The following is a 23,252-nucleotide window of genomic DNA, read 5'->3' as shown; positions in this document are numbered from 1 at the left end:
GCAGGACTCAGGGTGACTTGAGCCGACAGGACCAGCAGCAAGCCTTCCTGTAGTACCAGTGAGAGCACAGCTTCACCTTCAGCACCAGCACACAGTTGGCCGTCGCTTTGTCCTCACAGGCGTCTTCTGGGGAACAGAAGCACACACAGAAGGGGTTAAAAAGGAGTTGTGCTTCCCCAGCAGAGAGCAAAGAGCTCCCAAGGGCTTCTCTACCCCCCCTGCCCTCCCAGACGTACCTGGTGCCTCTGTGGGGCACGGCTGGAGTTGGCAGGTCTGCCTGGCTTCTGGTTTGGAAGTGGGGTCACAGCCCTGAGCCAGCGCTTCCCCCTGGTAGCACTTCACCTCGCGCAGCCGCACACCAGCACCACACGTCTTGCTGCACTGTCGGGGTCGAGAAAGAGGAAAGAGACTGTGAGAGGCATTTTTCATTTTCCTATAGCTCCCAAGTTCATTCTTCTAGTGAGGCCTCCCAGTCCCTGCTTTGGAGACTATTCCTGAGGAGGTTTGGATCAAATCCCACACTGTTCTCAAACTTATGCTCCCTTTCTGTTGCTGGAGGAGAGCATCCCCAAGTTGGGGTTGGGGCAGAGCAAGGGAGGAGTTTGCTTTCATCTTGCTTTCATCTCTTTAATGCAACTCAGATTTTTGTTTGGAGTGTTGATGCTGTGAGAGAAAATGGGTGCTGTGAGCCAGGCTCAGCTCTCCTCTCTTCTCATTCCCTAAATGCTCTGCAGCTACCATCAAGGGAAAGGAGGGGAAGACAGAACATGTACTCCTGGCAGAGGAGGGCACGGCTGTATCCTGTATGCCTGCAGTGGGGTGCAAGCTCTGGCTTGAGGCAATAAACCGCATGCTCCAAGGTTTTCTCCAGCCTGCGTGTGCCAGTCCCTCAACCTGCTGCCTGGTCTGCAGAAAAGCAGAGCTCAGGGTCCTATCCAGACCTAGCAGAGCCCTCAGCAGAACGTGCTGCCAGAGACCCTCAGCACAGGTCCCCCTCCACCACCCAGGGCTATGAGGCCTTAATCGCCCTTCCCCACCACCCCCAGCCCTACCTGAGACCAGGAGGTTGTGAACCACGTTGAACACGGCCTCCTGAAACAGGCAGCTTGTTCCTCGGGTTTCTGAGAGGCTTCACAGTCCTTTTCAGGGTACTCCCTGTACACACCGTTCTCCAGGCCCGCGCACAGCACGAGCCGGGTCTTCGTCCCTCGCCCACAGCTGGCATCACACTGGGAAGGGAGCGGAGCAGCCAGGTAACAAAGGGGGCTCAGCAGCTGCAGAGCTTCAGGTAAGCTCAGAAGCAAGGTGCTTAACGCCTGTGCTAACACCAGTCTAATGGAGGCAAGTGCTGCCCAGGTCACAGGAGCAACTCGTTTCTGCACGTTTCCCAGGGAGGGGGGACAAGTGCTGGTAATTAATGCTTAGCTGAGGTTCACCTTGGCTGGCCTTGAGAGCAGCTACCACAGGGGATCTGGAGCAGCCAAGGTAAGACTACAGGAAGCTGTTTCTGCCTTATTTTATGTGTTTCTATGTTCTCGAAAACCACGCAGCGTATGCATGTAGCAACCTACATCCTGGAGTACCGACAAGCTTTGTATGGGCCCAAGGGGACCGAAGTGGTGCACTGCAGGTGATGCACATGGACAAGTACTGCTGAGCCCACAGCTATGCAGGCTTAGCTGGGAGGGCTCCCTCCCTCAGGACACCACCAGAAGCAGGAGGAGGCAGGATCTACTCCCTGAGCCTCAAGGAGGCAGTTGTCAGTTTGAGATTTAACTGCTTTGTGCCCTTTTTCAGCACTGCATGGTCAGCATGGCTGGCTTGCATCCACCCTTAGTCATCCTGTGAACTCGCAGCTCCTCAGCTGAGGGAACACGGCAAAGAAGCTGGCACAGGCAAAGGTGGGGAGCTCAGCTGGTCTTTCAGAGCTCTGCTGAGTTTGAAAGCCTGGACACAGCTGAAAATTGTACTGCAGGACTGTGTATGACCCACACCGAGGATCAGAGCAGAGTACAGGTATCAAACTGCCTTGGGTCCCCAGGTTTAACCAGTTTGTGCTCGTTACCAGTGCTGGGTGAGACTCAACTGAGTGTAATCAGCAGCTATAAAGGGGGCGAAGTGGGAACAGAGGTTTAGCTATGGCTGGCAGGGAGAGGCCTTGGCTGCTTCCCTTTTTTCCTAGAAACCTTTTTCCTTAGTGCTTTATGAATCTCTAGTTTGCTCAAGACTTCAAAGAAAAAACCCAAGCTTCACAACTGACTCCAGGTATCCTTCTGGATGCTCTGGGATTTGGATCAGCTTGTATGGGAAAGCCTAAAGTAAGCAACAGAAAGAGCAGAAGGAGACAGGCAGAGACTGATTGTGTGGTAGAATGGAACACCTGGACCACGTTCACTAATTCCTGAGGCAAGTACACAGTCGTGGTGATTTCCAGGGTTCAGGTTTACCTCCAGCTGTTATTTATCAAGCATGAGGCTGGTTTTTCTCTTTAGTGGCGGGACCAAAATCTTTTCAGGGGTGAGTGCAGGTTCTGGAAAAGCTCTGCTGAGGTGTCTGCAACTCCCAGCCAGGTGGGAGAGGAGGACGGTTTCCTTAGAACATTGCTGCCCTCCAATGGAGATCCCTGGGAAGGCAGCAAATGCCACAAACTTTGGGGTGGCAGAGTAGGGACAAGCTGGGGTTATCATTAGTCATTCCCTCTTTCTAAAAGGAGCTAGGACAAGGGTATAGCTCCATGGCTGGAGGTCACACTACACAACCTTGCTCTGCCAAGGGAACCAGGCTCCCACCATGTCCTGTGGGATACAGGGTGGAAAGGAGGGCTGAGGACACAGGGCCGGCTTTACCTGTTCCCACTCCTGCTCCACCCAGTGTGCAGGGCAGTCCTTGTCTCCACACGGATGGACAGCCAGGGGCTTGGTGGCTGGGTCACACTGGGAGTTGGAGATCACTTTCCCCTCCAGGTTGCGACACGCGATGAAGCGGCTCATGCGTCCCTCGCCACACGAACCTGAGCACTTGGAGGAACACAGGGCATTTAGACACATCAGAAAGCAAGAAAGGGGAGAGGTCAGGGTCAGTGGTGCCAGGACAACTGAGTCCAGAGTCTAGCCCTGCCACTTGGACTGTGGCACTGGATCCCAAGGGGCTTTAGAGGTACATCTAGCCAGGCGCTTCCATTCTCCAGGTGCCATGAGCTTCCCAGGTTATTGAATGGAGCTCACCTCAGAGTTAACCAAAATGTATAGCACAGAGAGGCAAAAATACAGATTATTCTAGTTTCTTTTGCTTGGCCTCTGCCAGAAGAAAGCCAAAGGAGAGCTGCAGCGTGTCTGCCCACCTGCTCCCTCCCGCCAGCCCTGCGCCCCTGGCACTGGGAGCAAGGAGAAGCAGCCCCTCTGGACTCACCGGGCCCCAGTCCGAGGCGGTCCAGCGGCGGTCACAGGGGGGGCCTGTGCACACCTTCTCACTGCTGGGCTTCTGAGCCTTGTCACACAGGGACACCTCCACGGAGCAGCGCACCTCCCGCCTCATCGTCCCCTGCGCGCCACACCGGGCCGAGCACTGCAAGGGGCACACCGAGTCAGCCCCGGGCTCAGGAGCAGAGAGAAAGGGTGGGAGGGAGCTATGCCTCCTCCTGCTGCACTAGGAGAGAGGGGAAGGACCCCAGCAGGGACAGAAAAAGGTGTCTCTATCTTTGGTGCTCATTTAGTTTGGGACCCAGAGCTCCAACACTTCAATGTTGAACTGCTGTTCAAAGTCACTGGTCCGCAACCCAAGCAGTCAAAAGTGGAAAGTCAACCAAACGGACTTCAGTTAGGTTTAATTTCTCTGTATCTCCATGGTATTGTTTCTCCATTCACTCTCAGTCAGATAGAACTGTTTGGATCCTCTGGAAGAGGGACACAAAGCCTCTTGCTGGCAGGGCTTTCACTTGGTCAACACCCTGCTTGAGAAACGACCTTTGCAATGGCCTTTGCTGAGCAGTGCCAGAACAGGGGAGCTGTGGATAAAGGCAGCCCTTGTTTCCCAAGGATGCTGCTGCTCAGAGGCTCCCTCAGCCCCCACCATCTACCAGCCACATTCCTCCAGGCCCCATCCCAACCCCGGCTCCTCCTTACCTCTGGTAGCAAAGCTCCCCTACTGCCTACCTCGGACCACTCGGAGAGCTCCCACTGGGGCCCACAGGCCTTGTTCTTGCAGGCTTTCCTCTCCATGGGCCTGGCCAGCCCTGCTGCCTCGCAGAGGTCATCATAAACGGAGCTGTCAAAGCCTGGGGCCAGCATCTTCCAGCAGCGCACGGTGCGGTACTGAGAGCCCTCGCCGCAGGTCCGGGAGCACTCGCTCCACCGGCTGGTCTCCCACCTCCACGAGCAGCCCCAGGAGAGAAAACACAGAGGAAAACCCAGGTAAGGGGGACAAGGGATGTGGGGTGGCAGGGTTGTGCCCGCACACTTGGGACCTCCTCACCCAGCAGCTGCTGCTATGAATCTGCTTATCACATACATGTCTGTGATGGTGATGCTGGTCTTGGTGATGCTTTGCTCTTGCCAGATCCCAAATTCCTTCCCTCTTTTTGCTTACAAGGGGATACAAAGGCTAAGTGCATACAGCCCAAAAATGACCATATGCTTTGAGCAGAAAGTGATCCTTATAAAGATCTGTTGTGCCCCTGGACAGCTGATGCCATTTCCACTCACCTAGGCTGGCAATCTCTCCCTGTGCAAAATTCGTGGGTGGGTTCTGGTCGGGTCAGGGCATCACAGTACGATTCGTCCACTTCCACTCCATCGTACCTCACACACATTGCATAGGAGGAGCTGATACCTGCTGGGCAAGCAACACCCTCTCTCAGTCATGCTCAGATCAAAAAGCTTCCTCCCACAATCATTAAATAACTGGAGTGCTCACTGCATCTGAAACTCTACCTGCCATGTAAAAAATACCAGGATTCTCTCCATCAATGCCCCAAAAGGACCTCATGTGATCAGCCACTGGAAGCCAAACCTACCTGAAGTGCATGTGGAGCTGCAGGGGGCATAAGCTGAGACTTTCCACCGATACATGTCAGCCAAGCTGATGTCATCATGGCCCACGGGGCTCACATCGAACTCGTTGCTGCAGAAAAAGGAGGTGGCGTGAGTGAAAACTGAAAAAAACTGCTGCAAACATAAAATAGAGGAAAATTCCTCCTCTCTGTTTTTGAAGATGGGAAGAAACCCAGTGTTTCTGCTCTACATCTTGCTCACCCTGGCCAAGACAAACCACTGATGAACAGAGAGTGCAAAGCCTTGATCCACCTCCTGAATTCAACTAGCAAGGAGAAAGCATCATTCACAGTAAGTCTCATGTATATTATGGTCTTTCAGCAATGTGGGTGCCCTCAGCCTCAGCTCATACTACCACCTTGAGAGCCATGATTTAGGTTGGAAAGGGGAGCTCAAGCAAGGTGTCTCTCATGTCATATAATGTGGCAGGGAGAATTCACATGTGGCTTGCCAGAAATATTTCAAAGTTGGCCCTCGGTCTCCTGCCAAATGTTTACAGAAGTTTCATAAGCTTACGTGCTCAGAGGAATGGGACAGGCGGGGCATGATGTGGTGGGAAATGTGTGTATGTGACATGCTATAGACTCCTGGCCTTCTTTACAACCACACCAGCATTGGCCTTGCAGGTTCTTCAGCATCCATTTAAATGGCAGCCGGACCTGAAATATGTTCTGTGAGCTTTGTGTCAGGCCAGTTGTGACACTCGGTCTTTCAAGGAAGCAACTACAGCAGCTGCCAGGGATAGACACTGGTGAATGGGGTCATCAAGGACAGCAGGGAGACTGCCAGAGGACTGGCTTGACCCTCCCTCCCCAGCTAACCACCCCCCTGCTTTGCCCAGGAGACCAAGTGCCACCTTTCCGTGCCAGGGGCTCGCAGAGGCTCTGCCTGGCTGATGTCCACAGTTGGGCTGGCACCTCGCAGAGGGCTCTCCACAGATGCCACCATGCTGTAGTTGGCTGCTGGCCCCTGACTCCCAGCAAATGCCTCCACCTTCAAGTCCTCCAGTGAGTTCTTACGGGCCGGCCCCTTGTGGAGGCCCTGTGGCCACGGGGCAGCTGCCCCAGTCCATAGCCCTGCTGAGGAGTTCCTTGGGGCCATCCTGGCTGCCAGGTGCTGCAGCTCCCTGCAAAAGGCAGTGTTGTGAGGGTCTCTGTGGCACAGCCTCCTGAAGAGACGCAGCCTGGAGGATGCTACGTGGCTGTTCTCCGAGAGCTCGGGTCTCCTCATGCTGTAGGGCACAGCCGTGCTGATGGAGATTTGGTTGAACCTGAGAGCTGGAAGAAAAACACAGGGATGCTTTAACTACACTGGATTTGTATTTCAGCATGTGACATTTAGCAAGGCAAAAAACATTCAGTATTTGGCCTCAAAATCATAAATTGCCACCAGGGAGCACCAAGAGGCCTTACTTACTCTGACCAACCTCTCTATCTGCTCTGGAGCTCCATTTAAGCTCAAGTCTGGGCCTTCAGTCCTGGGCTGAGGAATGTTGCAGATGTCCTTTGTTTCTGAATTCCTTTTTGGCTCTCCAGATTGACCTCAGATTTGACTTGCCACCTGATGATCACTGGACTGTTGCTAGGCCCTGCTGCTGTCACTGCCCTGCCTGCCAAGCTCAGGCACTGAGGCACTGCCATGCCTGATCCATATGGTGCCCACCCTCTCCCAGCTCCCCTTCCCCCACAGAGCTGCTGGCCCTCGCTGCTCCCAGCAGTCTCCACCCCATTCCATCATTCCCTCCTGTCCACCCCAATGGTAAAGCCACCTTAGATTTCAAGAAGACCAGTGTGGGACGTCTGCTTTCAATCAGTAAAACAGAAGGAAAAACAAAGCAACCGACCCAACTCTGTTTCTCCACCAATTGCTGGTGCTTCCTCCTCCTCTTCCTCTCCTGCTGTGTTGGCATGGTAAATCTGCCTGATCTGGAAGTCATACTTCTTCTCCTCACTTTGTTCCCAGCCCCAGTCCCGGGTCTGACTGGTGGAGTTGGTCTGGAAGAAGTGCGGGTGACTGAAGTCCAAATCTTCATGCCCTTCTCTTAGAGGAAGCTGTTCACTGGTGTCGTCTGGAGACAGGGAGAGCCATGTGGCATTGAAGTCCTGGGCAGCTCTGGAGTTGGCTGGCATGGGGTGGTTCTGGCTGGTCTCTGGTAGGTGATGATAGAGAGGTCTGGCTAGAGCAGGGGCTGCGGTTTGGAGCGGTGGCATCCGTGGCACAGTGTAGTCATAAGTTATGTGTGGCATTTTCCCATTAAAGTTATAGTACTGGAGGAAAGAGAGAGAAAAAACTGCTTTCATTTTAGGGATGTGTGCTTTCCCAGAAACCTCTTCTAGCCACATCTATTTGGTGATGGATGTTGAGAGAAGACAGCATCCTCACAAATCCAAAAGGAGAGCCACCCCTTGCCAAGATTATCTGGCTTCCTCGGCCACCTAGACATGCAGGTTTGGCTTGGGAACCAGGTTATATTCCTTCTGTCTGAGAGAAGCAGGCAAGACAGCAAAACCTAAAACTAGCCCTTCACATACCATGGCATTCAGAGACTGGTTAGTGGGCCCGTGAGCCATGATGTATTCCAGCCCATCCGAGTTCAGGCTCGAGGGCCGCCGGTACTTGAAGACGGTGCCAGCCACCCTGAAGTTCTGGGGGTTGTCAATGGCAGAGTTGCCGTTGAAGAAGAAATGCCCAGATTCATCTGCAAGTGCTTCAAAGAGAGAGAAAACAGACAAATGTGGCGCTCTGTGGAACTTCAGTATTGCCACTGGGGCTTCAGTGGCAATGAGGAGAGAAAACAGCCCATCAACGAGAAAAGTCCAGCAGAAAAAGAACACCAGGCCCTGCCCATAGCGAGCTTGGGTTCCAAATGTCTCTCCTGCCACTGGAGATGTGGTAGCCTTGGTTTATGGAGAGGTGAAGCACCCCTGTGTTACCCTGGAGGAAACGCTCACACGTGGGAATGCACAGAGCCTCCTCCCACCTCCCAGGCAGCTGAACTGGGATCTCCACATCCATCTGGCTCCCCTGCTTACCCAGGATGTTTTCTGTTTTCCTGCGCTCAATGATGAGGATGTCCGTGGCACCAGCAGGGATGTTGGTGACGAACACGTAACCTGAGGAACAGAACAGAGCGTGAGGAGACCCCAAGGACGGAATCAAAAGGTCTGGATGGGAAAATCAGCTCGTGGGAAAAGCATGTTTGTAAGGGGCAGGGCTGCCTTGCAGGAGCAGGATGCCAAGGGCATAAATGCATGTTGCACCAGTCTGTGAGCTCTAATCCAAGGTCCCCTCTGAAATCCCATTACAGATCACCATCACAAGTCCAGTCTGAGCACTGCTGGGTTTGGAGTCAGGAAGGAACTGCACAAGTGAAACAGTCTGGCTTTGGGGGTGTGGATGAATGTGTTTCTCACACTCTTTCTGGCAAGAGCACAGAAAAAAGCTTAGTAGCAATCAGGGCTGATGCAGAACAGAAGATGGAAAAAGACCATAGGTCCCCTAAGCTCCTGACTCCATGGAATTTGTCTCAGGAGTAACATAAAAATTGACCTTTAAAGGGAGAGGAAATCAGAGGCTCTTAAAGTCGCATGGTTTGGCAGTTTGTCTTCCTTGCTAGAAATGCAGGTCTTGTCTGTTCTGTAAGATTTTAGGAGGGATGGAATGGGAGGCCAAACCTGTACCCGTACTGCTAGTGGGGGTAGCACCATTCCCCCTGCTCTGGAAAGGGGCCCAAGTGCTTTTCTAGTCTGGTGTTTGTAGAGAGGGAGGCAGACTAGTGAAACAACAACAGTGTGAAATGATGTTCCAAAACATCCTCAAACCACAGTTGATTAATTACTAATGAGCATACCACAGTCTATTCCTTCTGTGGGTGGAGGACTGGGCCATCAGGTTGCAAGGGATGAATCCTCAGCCTGGTTTCAGAGGGGACTGTCCCTGAGCTGTGCCAGCCACAGGACTGGGGAAAGCAGGAGATTAAGTGCAGGCTGAAACAAATGCTGTGACCCTCATCATAGCTCAAGTTTCAAATGAACACATAGCACGAATAAAAGAAGATTCATTGATCTCTTCACATTATCTGAGGTGGGCAAGACGCCAAAATCAATAGGAACAAAGAGATCCCCAGCTGCTTCCTATTGTAAAGAGGTGAAGGGAAACCTTACCAGCCTAATGTACAGCACATCAAACCAATCTCCTCTGACGGTTAAGTGAAAAGGACAAAACCAGGCATTTAAGCAGGGGTGGCACTCCTCAGCTCTTTCCACCAAGCAGCTGGGAAACTCCTACCCTTGTTTAAGCCAGTTGGTGGTAGGAAGTAGCAGGTGAAGTCTCTGGACTGTGGTAGCAGGGAGTACCTATCTGTGAGATTGCCTTTCGGAAGCTGCCCGAGACACGGTGGCAAGTGCTGCCGTCCCCTCCACACACCCTGCATCTGTCCATCGTCCGGGGCGAGTACAGGCTCCCATCGCACCCAACCGGCTGCAAAGAACAAAACAAGAGAGGGTTTCCTGGGGCCAGCTTATCTCCACAGGGCAGGGTCTTTCCCAGGAAATGCTACTGTGCTCTTTTGGTGGGGCTTGGGGGGGGCATGTAATGAACAAATCCAACACCAGGCCTGGGTTTCAATTCCCTGCAGGGACTCATTGGCCTTGCGATGAGCAGGAGGTGCAGTCATGCAACTATACTCCTAAATTTTCTACTACTTCCTCTCAGAGCCTCACCTCACACTTTCCATTGATGCAGACCCCTTGATAGGTCCTGTCCTTGCAGGAGGTACCATCCTGTGCTCGGGCCATCAGCTGCCTCTCCCCACTCCGAGTGGTGCACTGGAGGTCACAGGGTTTGTTGGAGATACTGGTGTAGTCATCTGAAGGGACAGAGGCACAGAGTCACCAGGCAGGTCAAAGTGCTCAGAGACGTGCAGCAAGGAAGGGGACCTTCCCCTTATCCACAGTGATGGTTTGATGTCACCTTGATGTTCCTGCTGATTGAGATGAGACCCCAAATCTACAGATTTTGTAGTAGTGAAGGGGTCATGGTATGAGGCTGCAGCTGGGAACTGTGCCTAGCAGAAATACTTCTTGCTGGCAAACCCTCTTCTTTGCCAAGGGGGCTATTGACTCTGTGGGGTTGTGGCCAGCTACACCCCGTTCAGCTGAGGAGCTGAAGCTGTAGGTGCAGATGCTCCATGTCCTCTTAGCAAATAACTGAAAAACAGGTGAGTCCAGAAACAGGGTAATCTACCTTAGGTGAGCTCAGTCTGAGCCTCAAGGGACAACTGGACACCCATGTGAAGCCATCTGTCTTGACTTTGCAGGGAATGGATGAGTATCTTGCTCAGAACAACCCAGCACCAGCCCAGTGGGAAGCAGGCTGGGTGAGAGGCAGCCAAACAGGTAGAAGGCACAAGGAGCACGAACACCCACTCTGCCAAGATGAGCGCTGGTTAGCCAAGACAACCCAGAGAAGCCCATGTCCCACCACTGCTTGGTGCTGGAGGACCTGAAACAGGAGCAGTGCAGGGAGACAGGAGGCCTGAATGGGTTGAGGGGTTCTGTGAAGAGACAGGGAATGATTTCTCCAAAGCAGAGAGCACAGGGAAGCACTTCCAGACCAGCCAGGAGCATCTATCCCTTGTCCCCAGGACCTTCCCTTTCTGTGCCTGAGGAGATTCTGTGGGTGTTTTCTCACCCTCATCCTTTGTGTGAAGCTGTGAAAACTCACCTGGATAAAGGGGCATCCAGTGGTAGTAGCGCTTTCCAAAGGCTTTGGCATTGAAACTGGAGCACTGCTGCTGTTTGAAGCTTGCTGTGTTGGCTGGGCAGGGCTATGGAGGGAATAAATACCATCAAAGCTCCCTATGTCACAACCATGGTTGTGACAGCTGCTTGTCACTGCTGCATCCTTGGAGGATGAAAATGCCCTGTCCACCCTGGAAGGAATTAGCAATGGACTCTGAGGTGCCCTAATACAGGCAGAAAGGCCAGGGCTTCATTGCCAAGGGGCTCTCAGACAGCTGTATTAAACAGCCCTGCAAAAATTCCTTCCAGCAAAGGGAAAAGCATACAGGAAAAACTTCATCCCTCCCCTCACCCCACAAGAAATATGTTTTTACATTCTTTTCCCCTATCTCTCAGTCCCAGAGAGTAAAGCCCATCTCCTACGTCCTCAAAGGCCCATCATCCACCACCCCAGGAGTGGATCCTACCCCTTGTCTCTGCTCCTCTGTAGGATCAGTCCCACCCCAAGCACTGATGCTCTTGCAGCTCCAGGTGGGACCCCTGGAGTCCCACATCCCCCAGTAAGGACCAGTCAGTACTGGAAGTGATTCTCACCTGCTGCTGGCACAGTTGGTAGTGCTTGGCTTGACCAACACACATGGTGCTATTTGTTCCCTGGGGCATCTGGAGCCTGGAAAGCAGAAATTTCCAGACATGAGATGGAGATCTGTGAAGTACCAAGGTACTGAGGATGACAGATGAGTCAGACCTGACTTAGAGGGGAGAAACAAGGCAGGCATTTTATCGGAGCAAAGCTTTCGGGATCCAGACTGGCCAACATCTCCTCTGAAACACATTTTCAGTGCTTTTAGGTGAGCTGTGATTTTAGGCTACTCTCTTTTTGGGGCAGGTTGAGCAGACAGAGAGCAACTGCAGTATCACTGCCTCTGTGTCCCTTCACCTCTCAGCTCCAAAAGGGTTGATGTGACCCAAAGGACAATAGACCCTGATGATCCATCACTTCCATGGAAGCGCCTAGAACTTGCAGTGACCAGGGGAGCTGATTTCAGGATTCACTGTGCAGTAGGCAGAGAGATGCCACCTCTCATAAGGACTGGCCAGCTTAAAAGACTAACAGGAAAGGTTTGGTGCAGGTGATATACCAAAACCATGGGAATTTCAACACTTGATGCTTTAGCTGATCCCCGGAGTAAAAAAACCACACAAAGCCTCCCCACTCCAGCTGTGGAGTCAAGGATAGAGCCAATGGAGAGAAAAATCCCTCTTCTGGCAGGAGGCAAAGGGCAGAAGGGCTGCCCTGGCTGTGGGGCATGTGGGACAGCCCCAGCCTCCATCCCTGTTCTCTGTTTCCCACTGCTTTCCCATCATGGCCACTGGGTGCTGGGGAGGAGGAGGAGCAGCAGCAGAGATATCCAGGGAGGCCACACCCAGAGAGAAGGTGCTGCAGCACATCTGGACCCTCACCATGCTGCCAACCAGCCCACATAAAAGGAGCTTTCTGATGCAGGAAGGAGGGCAGGTTGGGGGCCCTAGTTTGAGTTTCCTCCACTCAGGAGTGCATTCATGCAGAAGGGAAAGCTGGCTGTGCTGCAGGATTCCAGCTCTCATTAACACCTCAGGAGCCTGGAGCAGCAGGTTAGGGAGGTGCTGGAGGAGGAGGAGGAGGAGGGTTTGGTGGCAAGGTGACCCAGAGGGAACAGCAGGAGTTTAGGCAGCTGAAGCTCTCCAGCTCTCCCCACTCCCGCAAATCCAGTCCGACTGATACCACGACTGTAGCAGCTGTAGGGGACAAGTGGCTGTAGGGGACAAATGGAGATGCTGTCAGGTGACAGCCAGATAAATGACAGAGGGGAAAAAACTTGCCAGCTCTGCAGGGAATGAAGAGGAGAAATTGCTGAGATGTGGCTGAGCTGGTTCCTGCCAGGAGTAAATCAAGTCTCCATACGGTGTCTGGGAATATGTAGCCACATCCTTAGCTGGTCACAAATCAGGGTTAGGTTGGTTGAGCAGCCCTTGTAAGTGAGGGTTTGTGAAGGAAAGGGGAAGGGGAACAGAGCTAGCCTTCTCCAGCCCACAATTCCGTCATCTTCAAGTCTCCCACAGACCCCAGGAGGGGACCAACCCCTGCTCCCCATCAGACAAGTCAAGCTGAGTGGGGGACATGTTCAGGGGTGTGCTTCTCCCCACCACTGCCTTGATCCATGGACAACAGCTGCCTTCCTTTCCCAGAGGCCACGGATGAGGGAATGGCCAACCCTGCAAAACAAGGAGGTTTGGCCCCAAAATGCAGGTCAGGGCACCCAATTTCTTTTCTGCCACTTGAGACCTGGCCAAGGGCTCAGGCTGGGACATGACTTACCTCTGTCTCAAGCAGTGCCTCTCCCGGGACATCACACCTCCTCCGCAGGACCGGGAGCAGGTGGACCAGGAGCTCCACTCTCCCCACCACTTGGTGACCTCTTCATCCCAGAGGCCACCTCCATCTGCTGCCTCACTACTGTCCTGACAGAAACAGGGCATGGTTAGCTGGAGAACCTGGCTCCTCACCACCAAAGGCAGCTGCCATGTCACCTGGATGCCTTCTAAATGGGCAGCACTGGGACCAACGTGCCAGGATCCAGGCCCTGTGGGGCCACACCAGGCTGACACATCTCAAAATTCAAATTTCCTTCCAAGACTAAGAGGGAAGCAAGATCTCACAAAGTAGAGATGGGCTGTTGGACTGGGCACGTGTGACAGCAACACCGGCCCCACAGCATCACTGGGAGTACACAGGTGTCCCTCATTGGAGCTGTATTTCAATTAATAACCTTCCCTTTGTGACCAAATCAGCTGAGATCCAAGCTCCTCACCCCACAACCCTCACAGAAGTCATTTTCAAGAGTGCTTCAGAACCAGAATCTCCTGCAGGTGCTCTTGTCCCTTTTCCCCGTGCACCCTGCTATGTTCAGAAGAGCAGGGCTCCCTCTCCCAGCACACCTTGCTGGAGCTGACCCTTTAAATTTGGCAAAGCTGAGCTCTCCTGGCCCCAGCGTGGTCATTGCAGCAGGCTGCTGTTGGCTGTGCCTCCACAATTCCCAGCAGGTAAGCAATTCTGTGGTTTAGCTGGGGTTTTTTTCCTTGCAATATTTCCCTGCTTAGTGTCTGATGGTCTAAAAGCTCCTGGGGACTTTGGCAAACTCGTCTGTGCAGGAATTAATCTGCTGTTTACTGAAGCACAGCTGTGAGTAGTGTTAAATGCAGCCATGAGTTTAACACAGGACAGTGACTGAAAAGGATTTATCCAGCTGGATACTGAGCGTTTCAATACTAATAGGTGAAAATTAATAATTTGTGTGTGTGTGTATGTGTGAAGTCTGCTTTAAAGCAAGGGCTCAGGGAAGTTGTATCAGTGATACTGTTGGCAAAACATACTGGTTTGTGGTAGTGGCTGATAGCCCTGTTGCAAACAACCCACCTGCAAACCATAACTGATGGATGTGACAGAAAACTCTGCAGGGTTTGCTCATCACTAAATGTGCTCTGCTCGCTATTTTGGTTGACTGTCTCTTGGCTTTATGCTCTTTAATGGTGTAATAAAGCCAATGTGCTCTTCATCTTGTAGTGCAATTCCTGCCTGAGAACTTGTGTTTCCTCAGTGTCTGCCAACAGAGCAGCCTCTGGGCAAAGGAGATGCAGCTGGTTTATGCAAATGTTTTTAAGTTGTAACTTAAATGGTTGAAATGCCCATAGTGCCTCTTCCTGGTAGCCAAAGCATGTTGGAAGGAACTTAACTGTGCTGCAAAAAAGCACCGTGTTACCTGGTGCTTCGCTCTCTAGTGATTGCAAGAGTTGGTTTCAAAAAGAACACAACAAAACTCCTCTCTGCACTTGGATGTTCTGGCTGGAGCTGACTTGCTTGACAGGGACCAAATGCTGTGACCGGCAGATGAGTTGCTCAAGAGGAAAAGGAAATTTAAAAGAAACAGACATGTTTTCAAAAACACCTTTTTTCTGTTCTTCCAAACAATCATCTCAACCCTTTTCCTATGAGAACTTTTGTCTTACTGTTTATTATCATACTGTAAATGGAAATTCTGACTATGTAGCTTCCACATTTACAAAGGAAAGAAACCAAAGGTCTCTCATTGTAAAGTATTTTCAGCAAAATCTTTCCCTGACCCCTCCTATGCTTCTCTGTCATAAACATCACAAGGCCTGGGGAGAAGAAGCTCTTCACAACTGTCAGGAAGGAGAATTCCAGTGATTTATCCGGTGTCTGTGTGGAGAGCTCGGCGCAATACTGATTCTCCCACAGCTGGGGGAATAACCAGAGCTGGTGTCCTACCACTTCCCTGAGTAGTGACACGAGGCTCATGGACTGCCTGGGGGGAAGGCATGTGGACCAAAAGCTGCAATATTTACATAGCTTTTCCCCAGGTGGCAATAAAAATAATCCTGCTCTGGGGATCTTGTGATCCAAATAGGTGAGACGAGGCAGAAGGGAAGCGGGTGAAGGGAAGTGAAACAGCCTGTTCTACCCTCAGGATATGAAACAGGATTTGTGTTTTTGGAGTGGTGTAAAGTTGCAGGCACCTTTTCAGGGTTACTGGTCCTGGGGTGTTTTGCCTGGATACAGGGAGATCTGGCATGTGGTGGCAGAGCTGAGGTTTGGGGATGATCAGCATCCCTGCCTTTGTGCAGCTCTTTCTTATGGATAGAGTAGGATACATCTCTGCACTGCGCCTCTTGGGAATGACAGGAGCCCAAATGAAGATTTATTGAAGGATGCTAGTCAGAGGGATTTTTTCCTTTTAATAAAATGTGTTCCCCTATATCCATAAGCCGTGTTCCTGCTTCCTCTCTGCACTGGAGGAATCAATCACTTTTTAAGTAGATTGATTTGGCTCTCAGGTTTTCCATGACCAAGCTCCCTTCCCAGTCCTTGCCTAGGAGCATTTATTTTCTTGTAAGCAAGGACAATGCTGAGCTGTCCCCTTGGCCATGCCCCTTATGGGATGACTGCATCTGAGCCCCAGGCCTGGGGACAAGGAGGGGGAACTTCAGGTACTTAGAGCTGGGGCAGCTGCTTCCAATCTGTGCTGAATTTATTGTATTGTCAGAAATAAATCTGCACTGACCATGAAACACAAATGGTTCTTGTTTTTAATTGGAGATATTTGCATTTTCCAAATGTCCAGATAATAAATTAAGGAATGTGGGACAGATTCCAGATAAGATCAGCTCCTAGCTTTAGTTTCCCAAGCCCCTTGAAAAATCCCAAGAGTGGATTCTGGATGAGTGAATCCCCCTCCCCATCTCCTCCTCAGAGAGGGAGGAGTCAAAGGGGCTTTACAACAACTCTTTTGCACTGTCCTGGTGTTACAGGAGATGCTGGAGGTGCTCTGATTTGCACTCTGCTGCAGAATCGCAGAAACAGAGCAGACTAGAAAAACCAGAGCAGGAGATGCACACGAGTCCAGTCTTTATAAGGCTGGCTCTGCCTGGGCTTGGCTGAGGGCTCTGCCTAAAGCAGGTAAGAGGGCCAGGTATGATTCCTTAGGTGATGAGAATTTCCATCAATAGAAAAGACAGACCATATTCTAGTTCAGCCAGGTGCTCTCCACAAGAATCTCCCCTGAGGTGCTTGTGGTTTGGCACCTGGTGGTTACAGAGCTCTTCCTCTCTTGGGTTAACCAAGGAATTCCTGTGCCTCCTCACCTGGGCTGGAGGGGAGGGCTGCCCTGTTGCCCTCTTGCTGGGGGGGAGCAGAGCTTTGAACCCCAACCTGTGGGGAACTTTTCCAGGATAAAATGCCTGTCTCCAGATCTGCCAGCATCAAAGACACAAACACCAGTCTCTAAGCCAGCGTCACTGAAAGCTTTTTCTGTCTAAGCAAAAGCCCAGCAGCTGCTTCCCCTCTCCCCCCGCCAGACAAAGGCTGCCACAAGCAAAATGCTTCAGCCCTGCACAGAAGGGTGGGCCTGGACTGACATCCTATCGGATTTCCAGGCGGCCTTTCTGAAGAGTTGAAAGGGATGAAATAAATTCTCCGCTGACTCTCTGTCATGCTCTGGATCAGCTCTGAGCTACGCTGGGTTTCCCAGAAACCTGGGAACAACTGCAATTACCGTGTCAGTGGCCCAGTCTCCTGTGTTGCTTATTGTTGTGCCTAATCTTGAGATTCATTAGAGCCTGGCTCCTGGAAAAAAAAAGCTGTCTGGGAAGAGAGACCACAAACATGCCTCTCTAGTTCCCTTAACAGAGGAGCTGGGGGGAGGCTCTCCACTGCAGCCTGGTATGCCTTGAGGGCTGGCCCACCACTGAAGGGCACAGTAGCTGTCGTAAAATGTTCTGCTCAGCCCTGTCTGAGCCTGTAAGACAACTAGAAACAGCAGCTGAAAATGAAATAAATTCTTCCCAGGCCTTTTCTGAGGCCATTAACTGCATGTCCTCTACCAAAAATTTCCACGTTCTCTTTACTTAAGGGCTTCTCTCTACAGCAAACCACACTACTTACTGAAATACTAAGTAGCTTCAGATGTTTGAATGCCTGGAATGAATGGCAGATTATTATCTGGGAATGAATGACCGTGTTCAGCGCCCCTGGTTTGGGTTCCTCCTCTCATTCTCTGACTAAATCTGTGGTGATAGACTCTACCACAGCCATGAGAAAAAAAAACAATAGCATTTGCAATTATGCCCTGATGTTTTACAAAGGAATTGGTGTTTGTGCAAAGCTATTTCTCATCCTGTTATTGCTTTATCCTGTTTGGGCAGACTAGATAGTTTGCGTGCGAGATTCAACGTTTGGAAGCAGACATAAACACAAATTTTCCTTAGAAAAGCTGAAACAAGGTATTTGAGGAGTTTTTTATAGGGAAAGGTATCCTGAGGTAAAACAAGCAATGCAGAATAATTTTCAAGGGATGAGGAAGAAGAACAATCTGTGGAAAAAACTGGCAGCTTGTTAACGATGTGAAATTGCAGCAGATAAGTAACAGAAATCTGGACATATAATGAGGCACAGATGAAAGCAAATTAGAAAACCAGTGAACAGAAGCCAGTGGAGAACTACCAAGTTCTGTTCATAATCCTGCCATGACAGAGAGTTCACAGGCAAGCGCTGCACGTCATTACAAAATACTTGATCCAAGTCAGTTAGGTCATTCCCTGCAAGTGGGACAACGCACTTATTCTGGGGCAAGCTGGTAGAAAGGATGGAAAACTGCAAAGGGGGAGAAGGGAATAACAGGCGCTGTGCATGAGACATGTCTATCATCAGGATTTTCAGAGGCATTGAATGCAGCTAGGAAGGAATTTGCTTGCCCAAACTATGGAGTGAGGCTTTCTGATACTCTTTGCATAACCATGTTTTATTTAGAAAATGGGAGAGCAAGAAGAACCTCAGGTTAATCCCCCAACCAGGACAACTTGAATCATGTAATCTGCAATCAGATTGCTCCACGGGCATCTCCTGGAGCAAGGAAGTCCTCGGGGCAGACCTGGCAACAGTATTAATGTGTGTTTGTCCTGGAGAGGGTTGAGGAGCCCTCCTCCCAACCTCGGGGTACCCTCGTCTTAGGTGTTGTACAAACAGCTGCTGGGGGCAGGCAGAACCACGAGCAGCCAAGGCTTGTGCTCATGTGTTGATGGAGGAGTCCATCCAGGTCAGTCCCAAATGAAGGACTTCACATCTGTTTCTCCTGACCCAGTTTGCTCTGCTTGAAGTTTCTGGCTTAGCCCTGCAGTTCAGGGGTGAACAGAACAGTCAGCGGATGTGTGTGGAGGTAAAAACAAATCGGAAATAAGATACTTGAGCTTTGAAGTTAAGACAAACCCCAGAACAGGAGACACTGCTGCTCCTCAAACCTGGGTTATTCACTGTAAAGCTGCAGTGTCTGGTCTTTTCTGTGTTTAAGATGGCTCATGTGAGATTGTTTTGCCCCAACCATGAGTCTGGGGGTGGGAAACACAACCCAAACCCCTCTTCCTTTAGCAGAGCAGAATTTCTTAGGCAGCAAAGAAATCTGGACCTGTTCCCCTCGGGGGCACAATGCACGCAGTGACCCGTGAGGGCAGGGGCACTGCTGGTGCCCCACAAAGCCTGGATTTCTGCCTGCTCTGCCACAGTAATGGGGGGGATTCTCCCAGGCTGGGCCTCGGGAAGGAAAAGGGGACTGGCACAGGGGTTTTGGTGCTGCTGTGAAACAAGTGCCACGGGGAGGGCCAGGCTGAGAGGGTCCTTTGTGGAAGAGAGCAGGAATGAGGGGAGCATGGGGCTCGGATGCCTGGACATGCATCCCACGGTCAGCAGGGAAAGCAGCTGCCTAAACCCATGCTGGGGTGGCAGGACGGATGGTGAAGGGGAAAACCTGTTGTTTCCAGTCCTAAACCCTCTGCTAGAGATGAATGTGGAGGGACGAACGTGGGGGACAGCTTTGGGCGAAGCCCCAAGTAGGGAAAGACTCTGCTCCCCCGCCGTCCTTCCGGTGATGCTGGGACCCTCCTCCGGCATCCTCACACCCTTTTGTTAGTGCCAGGCACGGCGAGCGGACACAGCCTGGTCCTCGGGGTCAGTTTGGGGGAGAGGCGACAAACCCCCCTTCCCAAGCAGCTCAGGAGCGCGGGAGGGACGCGGGGGGGATCCCGGAGTGCAGGAACCTGAAACCTGCGGGGAAGGGCGAGGGGCCGCGGGTCGGACCCCCACTGCCTCCCTGCCCCGCCGCGGCTCCCCGAGGGGTGGGAAGAAGGGAAGGAAGGAGGGAAAGAGGGAGGGAAGGCAGGAAGGAGGGAGCGGGTCGGGGGGAGGCTCCGCCGGCGCCGCTTACCTTATCGCCGAGGGGGGCGGCGGCGCGGAGGAGGAGGAGGAGGATGAGGAGGATGCGGGGAGCGGCGGCCATGCCGCGCTGCTGCTGCCGCTGCCGCGGAGGAGGAGGCGGCTCGGCGGCCCACCAGCGGCGGCGGCGGGCGCGGCGGGGCCCGGGGAGCGCGGCCCGGCATGGCTGGGGGAGTTAATGACTTTACAACCTGCCGGGTGGCGGGCGGCGACCCGCGGCGCGGCCGCTCGGCGGGGGAGGGAGGGATGCGGATGGAGGGATGGGGCTGGGATGGGACGGGGGCCGGGCGCTCCTCGGGCCCCGCCGCGCCCCGCCTGCCCCTCGCACCGCCCTGCTGCCGCCGCTCCCCGAGCTCCGAGGGCTCCCGCTCTCCCTCCTGCCGAGCCCCCGCTGCGGCCCCGGCACCGACAGGTCCCTGCGGAGCCACCCGCCCTCCCGAGCGGAGCCCTCCGCTCCTTGCCTCCCGCACAAAACCCCGTTTGCCACCCGATTCCTCCTTCCTGTCCTCTTTGGGCGAGCTCTGCTTCTCAAGGCATCCCTCTGACCGCGCTGGAGCAGCCTGTGTTCCACGCTGGGACAGAGTGCAGCGTCACCTGGGACACGGGGAGCTGCTCTTGATGGGGTGGTGGGTGAGTTACAGAATAGTTTGGTTTGGAAGGGCCCTTAAAGCTCATCTCATTCCAACCTCCTGCCATAGGCAGGGACACCTTCCACTATCCCAGGTAGCTCAGAGCCCCATCCAACCTGGCCTTGAACACTGCCAGGGATGGGGCAGCCACAGCTTCTCTGGGCAACCTGTGCCAGGGCCTCACCACCCTCACAGGGAGGATTTTCTTCCTAATATCAGATCTAACACCGCCTTCTGTCAATGGAAAGCCATTCCCCCTTGTCCTTGTCCAAAGTCCCTCCCCAGGTTGCTTGCAGCACTTTGGGCACTGGAAGGGGCTCTAAGGTCTTTCTGGAGTCTTCTCCAGGCTGAACAACCCCAACTCTCAGCCTGCCTCCAGAGCAGAGGTGCTCCACCCCTAAGAGCATCTCTGTGGCCTCCTCTGAACTCACTCCAACAGGTTCATGTCCTTCTCCTATGTTGGGGGCCCCAGCACTGGGCATAGAACTCCAGGTGGGATCTCACCAGAGCCAAGTACAGAGGGAGAATCACGCTGCATGCAACTTGAGAGGAATAAATTTGCTTGCTGGTACTTTCTTTGCCCCTTTCTAGATCACCCCTTGCTGTGATTGTGATCATGAGGCAGCTCCTGGCAAGGTGCTGCCAGTCTCCATGCTGGCACACCTCGGCCATCCCAGGAGTTGGCTGCTGTGATCCGTGGACACAGGCTGTGCAGAAATGGCATCAGGTGTCCCCAGCCTGGGGCGGGCAGCTGGGGAGCAGAGGTTTCTGCCTGCCAGATGTGCTGTAATTAGTGTGGGGAGGTGATTCCAGCACTCTGCACTGCTCCCTCACCAAGGGTTTCAGCCTCAAGGTGGAGGGAGGGGAGAGGAATGATGGAGTGTCAGCAGGGGGGACGGGCCAGGGACTCCTGATCAAAGCTGTTTGCTGGCAGGCAGGGGCCAGGGGAGGAGGGGGTGATCTGCTTCTGACCCAGGCAGAGAAAATGAGGGTGAGAAGCGCTGACAAAACACATGGTTGCACCATGAGCTGCCTTCTACAAAGGCAGGGAGGGGGGAAAAAGCTTCAGAGTCAATTCCTGGCTTTCCTGCTCTGCTGCAGCCCTGTGTAATGTTCCTCTGGAGGCAGCTCCTGCCCTGCAGATAAGCAAAGTTGTGGAGAGACACGGAGGTGGGGGAGAGGCTGTGACTAAGAAGAAAAGGGGGACTGGCTGGCTCCAGCTGGGCAAGTTTCAGTGCATCTGATCTTCTTCAGCCTCTCCCAAAACCAGTGTCAGAGCAGGAGCCCTGGCAGGCAGAAGCAGGCTATGGAGTGCAGCTTAGTACAGAGGTGATTTGGAGAGAGGGATCTGCATGGGATGCTCTAAGGGAGCGTGACAGGGCAAATCCAGGTGGCCTGTGATTCTCTCCCCTCCAGGCCCCTCTGTGCCCCCTCTCTCCTGACCCTTCTTGCTAGTCCTGCTTTCATCCCCTTTCATCACTCCTGAGCCTCTTGTGCTCACAAGGAGTGATACAAGCGCAGTGTGGAAGGCAACAAGACAGTGTTAAATGCTGCTTCTCATTTCACATCCTGAATTTAGACAGTGCTGTTATTTCTCGAGGTGCAGTGGAGGTTTTGAATGCTCTCAGTCAATGTGGGATCAAGGGCATGGGAGATAAATGTTCCCTTGTAGTCTTGAGACACCTCCCACAGTAAGCAGTGTATGGGAAGGTTTGATAGTGTTACTTAACTAATTAATTTTAAACCTTGCTAACAAAGCCAAATTCCAGTCTCGTAATCATTTCCAATCCACCTCTCCCAGTTTGTATTTTTTTTCCTACTGTCTTTATTCAGACCATAAAGTAAAGCTGCCACTTTCTAACTGGGCCAGTTGGTTCTGATGTGGGACACATTACATGTGAGCTTGGCAGCCCTTTGTGGTTTTGCATTCAGCCCTACCATTACAAGGGGCTTTTTCTCAGTTGCTTCTCGGTTTCATAAGCAGGTCTGTATTACCACCAGGCAATGTTTAAAGGATTCACGAGGTTGAGCAGAGCACTCAAGAGCAGAGCCACCTGGTTTCATCCCAAGAGTCTCTCCACAGCCAGTGTTTTTCACTGTCGGTGCCAGCCACCTTCAGACACGTGGGCTGCTTGCAGGGGACTGATTCGTACTCATTCCCTACCTCCCTGGAAGTTGCCTGGGATTATTTCATCCTTTTGTTTCATTGAATTTGGTTTCATCCGCCAGCTGTTTCTCCAAAAACCTTCAAAACGCAGTCAGGAAGGGAATTAAAGTGTAGTGCCTCTGGAAAGGAGAGGATCCTCAGCTCTTGAGTGCCCTCATGAGGGATCTGCAGAGCCTCTCCTCAGCCTGAGCGTAACTGCACAGTCCAGCCACAGCGGGGAGAGCCCAGTGGCTGGGCTACCATGACTTTCCCCCCTCCCTGTGTGGGGAACGCGCTCGCAAGCTGAATTCTTCGAGCCTTTTCATCGCAGGCTCTCAGATCCACATCCCACAGGCTGAGGCCAAGATCCTTTGTGCGGTTCATTGTGCGGCTGCTCCCCCTGCAGAGTGGGAGAAGGTGGGAGATGAACACAGATTTGAGCTCCCATTATCTGCAAACCTCTCTTACAATGGAAGCTTTGTTGGCCTCAGAGTGACCCCCGAGGGAGCAGCCCTGTGGCAGCAGAGCCTGTGCACCGGGCTGCAGGAGGGCTCAGGGGGTTAAAGCTCGACAGGAGAGACGTGGCTGAGCTGGGTTCATTCCTTCTCTCTGCATCCTGCCTTCTGCCAGCTTCAGCCCATGCTGGTGCAAAGGGGTAAGAAGAGATGTGACACCATATGCTTGTCACAGGGACAGGGTTGGGGATGACAAGGTAAGGTCACCTCGCAGGGTCACATGGATAATCAGCGCTGAGTGGTCCAGACTGGCCTTCCAAACTGGTTTTGCCCCTCAGTTGAGCTACTGTGTTATTTTCGAGGTGGTTTTTAAGGTTGTTGAGCACTTTGTGGCAGCATATGCTTCCCTGTAGAA

The 23,252-nt window shown here is 52.6% G+C and overlaps 1 protein-coding gene across 1 annotated transcript; it reads right to left on the bottom strand.

Moving 5' to 3' along the window:
• Positions 1–19,671, bottom strand: LOC108497749 (ADAMTS-like protein 2). The gene is made up of 19 exons (XM_017815649.1): positions 19,600–19,671; positions 17,289–17,321; positions 13,149–13,291; positions 11,384–11,459; positions 10,773–10,875; positions 9,770–9,915; positions 9,404–9,527; positions 8,081–8,161; positions 7,580–7,755; positions 6,892–7,315; positions 5,905–6,325; positions 5,012–5,118; positions 4,701–4,830; positions 4,152–4,365; positions 3,409–3,564; positions 2,847–3,017; positions 1,053–1,229; positions 237–381; positions 1–126 (listed from the first exon to the last, which is right to left on the bottom strand). The coding sequence occupies exons 1-19, from the start codon at positions 19,669–19,671 to the stop codon at positions 8–10; spliced, it is 3,018 nt and encodes a 1,005-aa protein (XP_017671138.1). The 3' UTR covers positions 1–7.
• Positions 19,672–23,252: the final 3,581 nt, after the last annotated feature.

This window comes from Lepidothrix coronata, unplaced genomic scaffold (genome assembly GCF_001604755.1).
Source record: "Lepidothrix coronata isolate B3197 unplaced genomic scaffold, Lepidothrix_coronata-1.0 Scaffold52, whole genome shotgun sequence".
NCBI lineage: Eukaryota > Metazoa > Chordata > Aves > Passeriformes > Pipridae > Lepidothrix > Lepidothrix coronata.
The sequence above is the reverse complement of the archived record's forward strand: the minus strand, read 5'-3'. Positions and strand labels throughout refer to the sequence as shown.

Bases quoted from the DNA above. Each gene is read 5' to 3' on its own strand.
- LOC108497749 (XM_017815649.1), bottom strand. From the start codon at position 19,671: ATGGCCGCCGCTCCCCGCATCCTCCTCATCCTCCTCCTCCTCCTCCGC. The intron at 6,326-6,891 runs GTCGGTTGCTTT...TTTTTCTTCCAG, and splicing joins TGGTGGAGAAACAGAGTTGG to CTCTCAGGTTCAACCAAATC. The intron at 127-236 runs GTACGTCTGGGA...TCTGTTCCCCAG, and splicing joins GTGCCCCACAGAGGCACCAG to AAGACGCCTGTGAGGACAAA.